The sequence below is a fragment of the Haliotis cracherodii genome, unplaced genomic scaffold (assembly GCF_022045235.1).
Source record: "Haliotis cracherodii isolate W230 unplaced genomic scaffold, xgHalCrac1.p SCAF_2, whole genome shotgun sequence".
In the NCBI taxonomy this organism is placed as follows: Eukaryota; Metazoa; Mollusca; class Gastropoda; order Lepetellida; family Haliotidae; genus Haliotis; species Haliotis cracherodii.
In genome coordinates, this window is record NW_027266275.1 from 51,760,552 (window position 1) to 51,772,029 (window position 11,478).

At 40.3% G+C, this 11,478-nt stretch overlaps 1 protein-coding gene across 1 annotated transcript; it reads left to right on the forward strand.

Moving 5' to 3' along the window:
- Positions 1–665: 665 nt before the first annotated feature.
- LOC139468595 (uncharacterized) lies at positions 666–4,293 on the forward strand. Its single transcript, XM_071250717.1, has 7 exons — positions 666–749; positions 1,247–1,268; positions 1,717–1,833; positions 2,682–2,852; positions 3,200–3,313; positions 3,813–3,959; positions 4,210–4,293. Exons 1-7 carry the CDS (start codon positions 666–668, stop codon positions 4,266–4,268), a joined length of 714 nt encoding a protein of 237 aa, XP_071106818.1. The 3' UTR covers positions 4,269–4,293.
- The last annotated feature ends 7,185 nt before the right edge of the window (positions 4,294–11,478 follow it).

The window sequence follows — 11,478 nt, forward strand, 5'->3', positions numbered from 1 at the left end:
AATTTTGCGTTCATAATAAATTGAATTAATGGATGTTCGGTTTAATAAATTAGCAGTTTTGTAATTAACATTCTCTTTCTTCTTCTTGCTAAAAATATGTAAATTCAAACGCATGGTTCAAGAAACAATTGATATACATTATTAATAGGAATAGGTTCTAGATATCGGTACGTTCGAGATAATGAGGTTCGACTTATATTGTTTGGCAAAAACCATTTCCAATTAAATCTATAGATTCTTGTCTATAGAGTAGAGTATTTAAAAGTTGGAAGAACATGAATATATGACACTCTTTGATGGATAACCATGTTATAATTCTTTGTAACACTGTTTACATCTTGCACCGCCATCATGTGAACGATGAAGGCGGATCTGGTAGAGGGACAGGAAGTAGCCCTGAAACGTCGTTACCAAGGATATAGCAAATCTTTTCCAGAAACTAGTGCCATGTATTCATCTATTGAGTCGTGTTTCTCAGGCTTAACCGTGAATTCGACAAGTCGTTTAATTATTTAGTCTGATTGGCAAGAAAGTCACAATAGGATTACATGGGTGACAATTAGGGTCATTAGCAGCTTACGTACTCTTACCAGACCGCTATGTGGGGACAGTGTATATAAGGGTCTCGAACTCTCTCCCTGGCACCGCATGCATTCACTACAATCATGTTGAGGCAAGTCATCCTGTGTGTGTCTGTAGTGTGCCTGTCCGTGGCCAGCCCTGTAGGCCAGGGGTCAACTCCACCGCCGGTAAGTACAACCTCTCCCATGTGCATATTTAATGCCAAATCAGCGTTTGTGGTCTTTTTGGAGTTGTCATATTTAAGTATTCTCTATAAACATAAATTACGTGGGTTAGCAGATAGACTATGTGTGTAACGAGAGATTGCTTCCCAACGTGTATTGTAGAACTTGTGAATCTGCCTTGGTAACTAACACCATTAAAACATGCATACCATATAGTTAATATGAGAGTAGCGTTGTGGGTGGACTCCCCTTCCCGCTCTATGGATGGACAGGATGTATCAACATCCAGCTGTATCAGTAAGCATCACATGCAAATACTAACAAAACATGAGCCGAGTTTCCGTTGCCTCATCCGCCAGGCAGCATCTCATCCACCCAGGTGACCTTACAGTCACGTACAGCTTAGACTCGTCAAACAATCTACATTGCATTGTTTCTTAATATGTTTTCGATAAAGGGATATATTCTTTACTTCATATAACAATCTTGTGATTTTTCAGGATATGGGAAAGCCAATAAAACGTAAGTACAGGTGCTGCTGCATGAAGGATTAATAGCGACCTCGAGTGCAAGAGTCTTGACTTCGTCGTGAAACCGTTCCAGCTCTATGTCAATTAGGAGATAAACCTACTGTGTTTTGAAATTTGATGTAGTATTATAATCCGATCGCTCCCTCAGGATCATTCATTTACTTTTTTTTATTATGTGTTGATAAACACTAAAACACCTATAATACGCTAAATAATGATCGTTTATCCCATAATTTCAGTACGGAATAGGAGTGTCCTGATTAGTCATTTTAATTGATGAAATATTAGCGTAGTTTATATACTCGCCGTTAGTGAGATCCGGATTAGTTAAACATCGGTTTTGTCATTGGACGTAGATATATCATCCGTTTACTTCTGCCAGACCTAGAATCTCACAGGATGGGTACACCCCGGCATAATCATCCATGTCTGTCTTGCAGCTTTATCAGCCGAGGATTTTGTGAAAGGTGTCACTTCGATCATGAGCAGAGCAGACGACCTCATGGAAGACATTGAGCTCGTGAAGGAGGCCGTGGCTGAGGATGTAGAGGAGAAAGGTAAGTTGGTTTGTTTTTTAACGCCGCACTCAGCAATATTCCAGCTATATGACGGCGGTCTGTAAATAATCGAGTCTGGACCAGACAATCAAGTGATTGACAGGATGAGCATCGATCCACACAACTGGGATACGATGAATTGTATAAAGGTCAGCGAGCCTGACCACCCGATCCCGTTAGTCGCCTCTTACGACAAGCATAGTCGCCTTTTATGGCAAGCATGGGTTGCTGAAGATCTATTCTACCCTGGATCTACACGGGTCGAGAAAGGTAAGGGAAGATGCAGAGTACGGGGTCTTGTCCAACAGTTCTGACTGTAGTACCAAAGTATATACACTAAAGTGTAAGGCCCGCCCCAAACAAAACAAGTCGTATGATGATGAAACACCTGTCTCATAGAACTGAACTGACAAAGACCTACATGTTGGCATCAGAATATCTACTGGGAATATGAACCGAAAGTAACCCTTCAGTTCTTGAAACACTGGGCGGACTGCGTAAAAAGTGTAGGATACAAGAGAGTGAATGAGTGAGGTTTTACGCCGCTTTTAGCAATATTCCATCAATATCACGGTGGGAGACACCACAAATGCGCTTCACACATCGTAACCATGTCGGGAATCGAACCCGGGTCTTCGGTGTGACGAGCAAACGCTTTAACCACTAGGCTACCCGACCGCCCAGGTTACCAGACAGCCGCGGCCTGGAGACCAGGATATGTGCTGCTCCAGGACACACAACTCACTCAAGTCATTAGACTTAACAACAAATCTTGATTTATAAAACAAACGGTGTTTTTACCTGCGAGAAACCTGTAACGAGACCGCCATTTTGCATCTTTTTTTCAGATTGGAAAGAGGTCGCGCGAGGCATTGGGAAGATGATGAAGAAGACGCAGGGCATGTTCACCGAGACGCTGTTCGGAGTTGCGGATGCTTTGAAGCGTTTGTTTGAGGGAGACCATGGATTCAAGCACGTGACGCGTTGCAACAGACTGACCGAGAGCGTTCAAGATCCAGGTAATCTTCCTCAAGCTTGTATAATTACAGTAACATAGTGTCAATTTTAACTGCAACCTTTGCATGTGACGTAAGCATGTAGATCAATCTTGAATGTTCTTTTAAACATAATTCTCCGGAGGCCCATCGTCTTAGGCCTTGCAAATTGCTGTGAAAGAAACCTATGATAGTGGGTTCGAAACACGGTGCGCCTCCATTCTAATTCTTAGTTTGCCAACACCATACCCGTGCTCTACCCACACGACGGCGGCCTCTAAACAATGGAGTAAGCACCGTTTCTATGACCACTAACTACGAGAACCAGTGCTTCATCTGTGTCATAACACTTGACCGTATATTTTTTTCAGAGTTCGGCAATGAGACGTTCCTCCCCAAGTTGGAGCGGGCGATTGAGGACGATCTGACATGCACGAGTTTCCTAATAGAAGATGCGTTCAGCTGGGATGTGGAGAAGATTGGAAGTACGACACACAGCGTGGGGTACACGCATATGTTGTAGGGCAGTTCGTGGAGGCGTTCACACTTAAACGTATCTTGAACTCTTAAAATAAATAAATCGTACATAAGTATACATCGTTATGTTTCCCAATACATAGTATTAGGTAGACTAGAGCAGCCGTTTGCACAATAATGTAAATACTATCTCAAATTACCTTTTATAACAAAGAAACAACCGAAAGAAATGCAACAAAAACCGAATCTCTGTTTCTACAGGTTTGCATGCGCTCGGAACACGCCAGGCAAAGGGAAAACCGTATATCTCGGAATGATATATTATTTTTACATTAACACTGGAACATGTACTGCTAGTCGAGGGCGTTTTTTCAAATGTGAAGAAAAAAAGAAGAAAAAACTTACTGCTAATTTTTATCTGATACACATATCTTTCTATAGACAGTAGGCACTAAACCTGACCCTGTCGTGTCCATCTTTTGACGTATACAATGTCTCTGCCACCAGGTGGGCACTACAGCGAGGAGGACGCCGTACAGGAGCTCGCCAGGACGCTGGTGGACCTCTTCCGTCTTCGCAACGACGGCATGCGTCTTCACGACGCAATTGTGGCGGTTACCAAGGCATACGACCTGCGCGACCACTACATGAGTGGTAAGTGTGTGCGGGGATGTAGGGATAATGTTTGTTAGTTACGTCCAGTGGTATAACCACTCAGTATACTGGGTTTGGATTTACATGTATTCACGTCTTCAGTATTGGATGTTTACCTTTGACGTACCAGGATCCGAATATCATGGATTCGAATTCCGTTTATGATCGAGGGTTAATGTCAAACTGTGTTTCTTTAATATACTTGCTGACGCGCCATTGTATACCCTAGCTCTCCGTTTCTGTGTTGCAGCGTTGGAGAGTAAGGAGGAACTTGTCAGACAATTGCTTCGGTCACTCACTGAAAACTAAGAGCACCTTCTTCAACCGGACGAGAGAGAATTAGTCGCAGAGAACCTATGGAAATCCTTATACATTTGTTGAATATAAACTTTCATGTTTTAATAAACATTAAATTACCACATTTGTCATTGATTTTTCTTTAAGCATTTTGTGTTGAACAAGCCTTATGTAACGACTGAAGCAGAAAATGTCAAATTTTAAAGCTTTACAGTAATGTTAAGAAAATTAGTTCAAATTGCTGACCTTTTAATGACAATTCTCTTGTATTCTCAAAATGCATATTTTGTTCTGGAAACGTCTTCGTTTCTGAAATTGTCAGACTGAAGGAATTGAACTTTGGCATGTATTTTTCTTCTTCTTCAAATTGTGTACACATAGCATTAGATTATAGCACACCACCCAGATGAGGAATCGGATCTAAATATCGGCGAGAAGAAAACAAACGATCAGTTTAATTAACCACATGGCGATCAGGCCGTATCCGGGACATGTAGACACCATCACAGCTATGTGTATGACCTCAAATTCCTTGAATCGCCTGATATCCTTTCCTCGCCTCCTGTCTTCTTCCTGGAGGCCTACATTTTTAGCAAAATTGTTGAAATTTCTGTTCAATTGTGATGAAGGCATCGTCCTTGCAAACCACAGAAAGCCATACCGGCTAAATGTCACTAAACATATACCAAAATGATAAATTTTGTTATGTATGCCAGCTAGTAAAGTTCAACACAATGTTGAAATCGAAGTCAGTGGCTGTTTGAGAAGATGTGACACTTCCTATTAAAATACAACAAATTGGATAGGAAAGAATACGTTTTCGGAATTTATTCTGATGAATTGAACATTAATATGACCATGGCGTCAGCCAAGATCTTCAAGGCTTGCGGTAGCTGCTAATATGTAAACCTTTACGAAGATGTAATTTACACATAGGTTATCTTGGTTGTCAGATTCCCTGTCTGCTGTAACTCAACTGTGCATATAAATCACAATTAATTGCATGATGATAGTCTGAATATGCATCAGTTTATGAATATTCTGGTCTGGAGTCATGTGAAACGGGTGCACTGATTTTAATCGAAGTCAACTCAACATAACTGTCATGATATATGTTCAGAATCATTAGCAATACTGCAAGTAAATAGGCCCATTATCAAGCTGTCCAATCAATGCTGACAACACGTACAATCGACCTGTGAAGATCCGGGGTAAAATAGGTCTTCAGCAACCCATCCTTGCCGTAAAAGGCGACTATGCTTGTCGTAAGAGGCGACTAACGAGATCGGGTGGTCAGGCTCGGGTTGATGCATGTCATCGTATCCCAACTGCGTGGATCGATGCTCATGATGTCAATCACTGGATTGTCTGGTCCAGACACGATTATTTACAGACCGCCGTCATATAGCTGGAATATTGCTGAATGAGGCGGTAAACAACAAACCAACCAACCAACAAGTATAATCATCTTGATCTACACGTTACTGAGTTACGATGCAAGAAGAAGAAGTGGACCACACACGTAAAACGTCTTTAACTTATGATCTGTGTATTAGTCACCAAAGGGGTGAAAGATAACATTATCATTACAGGTAGCATCTGCCGAGGGATAGCTTTCTTCAAAACAGGACCACACCCACAACACATGCACATACTTTGTGAAGACAACGTGTTGTTTGTGAACTTTGTTGCTGAACAGTTAAATTTAGTTTTAGCTTCATGAAACTAGTCAGTAATCGCATCCATAACCTGAACCAACTAATGTTTCCCGATAGATAATTAAGACTGACTGGGTTATGGTGACCTCGTACGGAGAATTAAGTTAAAACATCCATCACTTAGTGTAAGATTTAAACCTCCCTTATTACCCCGTTCAGTTTTAAGGTAAAGTTAACATGTTCGCATTGTATGTTTTAGTCTTCGTAGTCAGATTTCTGTTAATCTGCTCTTTAAAGTGTTGTGATTATTCTTACATTTTCTCCAGTGTGTGCTACGTTTCTTTGCCGGTTATCATATATCTCAGAACAAGTTCTCACGGTGAACCTTTTCTATAGAGTTAATAAAGTTTTATCAATTTTAGATATACATACATTAGATAAATTTTGAAAAAATGTTGAAACAAACATTTACATCACCGTCCCCGTGGTTCCAGCCACCCAGGTAAGACAGATGTACTTACGTAGGTTCAGGTGGCAGGGGAACCAACCACTCCCTCATTCACAATGTCTCTCAAACCAGTCATATTGTTTGGGTTGAAGAAGGATAATCTATGTGGACTGCATTTGGTTGTCAGTTCCGGCAGTTTCGGCCAGAAAGGGGAAGCAGACATGCCGTTTCTCTGGTTGCAGAACTTAAGGCTTTGTGGTGATGTGGGAGAAGGCCCTGATGCTAATGAGGAAATAAGTCCCGGTGTTCACTTGAGACTCTGCGTAAATCATGTTTCATTTACAGTTTGGAAAAGTAACGCAAAGGGCTTTGTTGGCATACGTTTCAGGCACGTCAGTGGGGACAGCGTGCTCAGCTGATAGGCATGGCCCTATGGTCCTGCCAGACTATCTCCCAGCCTCGCCTAGGGGCAGGTTGTTCCAACTAGAACTGGATAAGAGTTCTTCTCCTATAGAAAATAGAGGGAATTTGTAATCATAGATCAAGGAACCTGTAAGTGGGGAGATTTTCTGGTGGATGAACCCGGATCGACCTACTCAATTACAGGGTCCTAACAACCCCAGGCCTCGAGATAAGACTTAGATGGCCCAAGATGGGGAGATGCCCACATGTCTTAGCGACTTTGTTTGCACTATGCGTTTGGCAAATGGATGAAACAGGTTTTTGTACATGTCCAAGCCGACAGAGTGTGTAGTCGTTCACGCGGTGAGGAGTGGAGTCCCTTACCCTGAACCAGATCACCAGGGATGTACGGGCAGATTGAACCTCTGTTCCTCTGTTGGCCAGATGCCTTTCAGAAAAAGTGGAGACAGATTCAGGGTGTCGCCTAAATATGTCGAAAGCAAGGCGCTTCAGATTTACATCATGTCAGTGTCCACATGATGACTATCGGCACAATTAATGTATTTCATAACAAAGACGTCAGATCTGTTATTTGCCAAGGCCAGTCTCTACGTCTGAATCAACCATTAAGATACATCGACAATTCAATAACAACGATTTAGATGCATTTTATGTTCCGGACAAGGTTTTTATGCGACCCCAGAGCTGCAACATGAGAAGACAGTTAACAAGGCTTTGGCGTGGAAAGCAACTCCTCAATATTACCGCTTTGCAATTGTATAAGAGGTTCCCGCCCCGTACTGAGCAAAGACCATAAACATTTTCACCGCTCATGTAGTGTCATGCAGGTCGTGTTTTTTGGACGCCTCCTCAACTGCATCCTGAAGACGTATACCGTCGTTGTGTAGCAGTATTCTGGCGAGGTCCTGCACGGCAACCTCCTGGCTGTGGCGTCCACCTACAGGCGGAGACATCGTATACGTCAACTGTTTACTCTGATGGTTTTGAAAATAATAATCGAGGATTATATTTTGTGAGTCCTTTCGCGAACTTTGACAGACCATTGATATGACTAACAAGAAGTCGACATTAGCAAATCAGAGAGCAGTTTCTCGGGCTATACTGCACTGGTTTCAAACTGGTGACTACGCTTTGAAAAATATTTTAACATAGATCTCAATAAAAAAAAATGAAAATGAACAAAACATAATTCTGGAATGTGTAATAGATGTCGAGATTGTATGGTAGTGCTTCCGACGTGCAAAGTCTCTAATGTTTCATTCAAACGCTGTAGAATATTGTCTGATTAGTATATTCGTTTACATTTTAAATACTTTTTACATAACTTCTTTCAGATAAATATGTAACTACATCCCAATCAACTCAACTGTATAAACACTGTCAACCTGTTTATACGCTTGTCAACCATACAGAACAGAACAGAACAGGTGGTTTATTTACAAAAAATAAACAAAGTGATATTGTGAAAATACAGCTATTTACATTTTCCATTTCATACATATACATTTGTTGAGACAGCTAAGATAGGGGTAGACATTTGTTTTTAAAATGTAGCAATCTTACATAATATGGGGACGTAATCAGACATTAGTAACTTCGAAACCTTTTCAATATATAATAATCTATAAAAATCTATAATGTTTCCGGGCATATCCCTCAGAACATATTTATGTTAACTTTAAGTTTCCATGTATTACAGTAAACTGCGAAAATATCTAAAGCTTTTTGTAAATCTTCTGAGGTTTCTGTCAAACGGTGCAGTCGTCAGCGTACAAAAGTATCAGAAGTTCAACAAATATTCCTAACTGTTGTTCAATAAGACACTGCATTGACCGTGTACCTGGTTGTGACATAAAAATCTTCCAGGTTGTTGAGATATAACGCGAATGAAAACGGTGACAGATTTCCCCCCTGCCTAACCCCAGTTTCACAGGGAAAGAATGAAGTAGTAGAATCATTTAATTTTACACAAGACTTAATTTGTTTGTACATATTGTAGATTATAGTTAAACTTTATTACTAATTTTACTGTTAATCATTTTCATCCAGAGACAATTTCTCCAAACAGTATCAAATGCTTTACTAACATCAAGAAACGAACAAAACAATTTCTTTTCTCAGCTATTAAAAATGTCAATTAAGGCCTTTAGAACATAGACGTGATCAATTGTTGAATAAGATTTTCTAAAGCCAGCCTGTAAGTTACTAATAAGCCCAACAGAGTCAGAAGAAACGTGTAATCTTTGTGATATAATTGACGTAAAGAGCTTGCCCATGCAACTTACAATTGTTATGCCTCGATAGTTTTCCGGATTTGATGGACTGCCTTTGTTTTTATAAATATTTGTTATATAAGCAATCAGTCAGGACTCTGGAAGGACCCCATTTTTAAAAAAAAGAAACATTGTTAAACAATCTTACATAAACAGGTAACAAGACATTCTGCGTTGACTGTAAGTATTAATTGTATATACAATTGACACCACAAGCTTTGTTACCATACATTAACTGCACGCTATATTTCTTTATCCGTAATTGGATTTTGTTATATTTCACATTAAGGTACACATTCTGTTTCAAAGTTTGTGTCAACATAATCGTCATTGTCACAAGCATTGAGTTCTTGAAATTAGTCAAGTAGCTCATTTAGGCCAACATCACATTTATCTTTGCTTTTATTAATACTTTTAACAATGCCCCCGAAAGATTTAGGATCAGATTTATTAGCTTTACTTATTTTGTCTGAACATTGTTCTTATAGATAGAGTTAGCCTCTTTTAGGCTTTTACTTAAAGGTCTGCAAGATTAAGCACACTATGTTTTTCCGAAATTTCGTTTACATTTATGGTACGTTTTGTGCTTCTTTTCAGTTACCGTCGAACCACGGTTTTGTCTTTACTGGATTGTCTAAGTTTGATCCGTTTACAGCCATACTCTGCACATTACGTGCTTCATAAGAGTGTTAGAACCTACAGCGAAACAAATTATAATTAAGAAGTTGTTCATACATATATCTTATCCTAACCTTTTTTTACATATTTGCTGTATAGAGTTGCGTCCTGATCATGATCCTTGTTTTGTCAACACCCGAGTCTGTTGGTTTCTCAATAGCAGCACACGTCTACAGCTTTAAAAATAACACATACAAACATAGGTGCAAACACAAGTCCAACGCTTACATATAAAAATCATATTAAGACATTATTAAAACTTTTCGGGTTTGACGGCACATGAGACGTGTTTTCCTTAATGTGACGACTTCAACGGCAGCCACATCACGCCAGGTGTACAACAGGGCTCCCTGCCATGCTCGCCCCTGTTAGCACTGCGTGGTATATAATTCCACTGTTACATTGCATTGAAGAATCTTTGAATCTGATTGGTTAAAGTGAGGTATCAAATTTCAACTTCCTCTAAGTTAAGCCTTTTTAGATGAAAAGTTCACACTGAAACGATAATAAAAAAAAAAACATTAGAAAAGTGTTGAAGAATCTTTATTCATGACAATATCCATCGCCATCTTCGTCAAACAATTTTTCCGCGCCCATTAAACTGTTGTTATTTCGACTTTGAACTAAAGCACTCGGTTCCAAATATTAAAAAAAAAACACATAGGTAATGAATCTACGGTGAGGCGACTTCAGATTTCAAAACACAGTAGGTTTATCTCCTACTTAATCAGCAGTGGTTTATTCAGGCAATAATCCGCATATAAGTAAAGCTCGCCCAGTAACACAAGGTATAGAAAACCCAACCCTACTACGATCATAAGCCTTCACTAAAATTCAAACCACCGGGGACAGCTGGGCCCATATATACACTGATGGATCCAAGAATCCTATCAACAACAGGTCTGGTTACGGGATCCATAACCACGGCTCCAAAGCACAAGCACATTCTGTCCGCCTGCTGTATTCACTGCTGAATTGGAGGCAATCACCATGCACTCAAACTCATACCGGAACTACTGGAAGGAAAGGCAGTCGTCCTATCAGACTCGCTAAGTGCACTTCAAGCCATCAGAGATACAACCTATTCCCTTTAGCAAACTAGAGATAAAAAGCAAAATCAAAGCCTCTATAGCCCAAAGATGATAAGCCCAGTGGGACACAAGTAAGATCGGCAGATGTCTACACAACATTCAACCCAAGATCCAACAAAAGCCAAACTCATACTCAAATGAAAGGAAAGTTGAAATTGCCATCTCACGCCTCAGACTCGGTCACAAAAAGCACTATCACAAGGTTTGTCCATCTTGCAATCAGACTGAATCCATTGCAGACTTGTTACTGGAATGTCAAGACCACACCCCAGCCCGGGCTCGGTTGAAACAAGAATTGCAGTTAGATCCGCTATCTGTCGTAGATCTCCAAAAGCCAATAGATGCAATAGCGAAGGCCAAACTAACTCTATTTCTGAGAGATGGACAGCTACTCGAACGTATATAAACAGAGCAGCCAAAGATAAAAATGAAACTATATCAATATACAAAAGTAGAAATCATATCAACACAAAAACAGAAATTATGTGAATACCAAACTCACAACACATATTTGTACCCAACTCACACACATGAGTCCCAAAGAGGGACAGGTCAGCCGAAACTGCTAAGGCAGAAAGCGACCTCTTAAACACTTAAAGCAACAGCAACACAAGGTATGCCAAGTCAGCATGTGTGTGTGTGTGGCTGTTG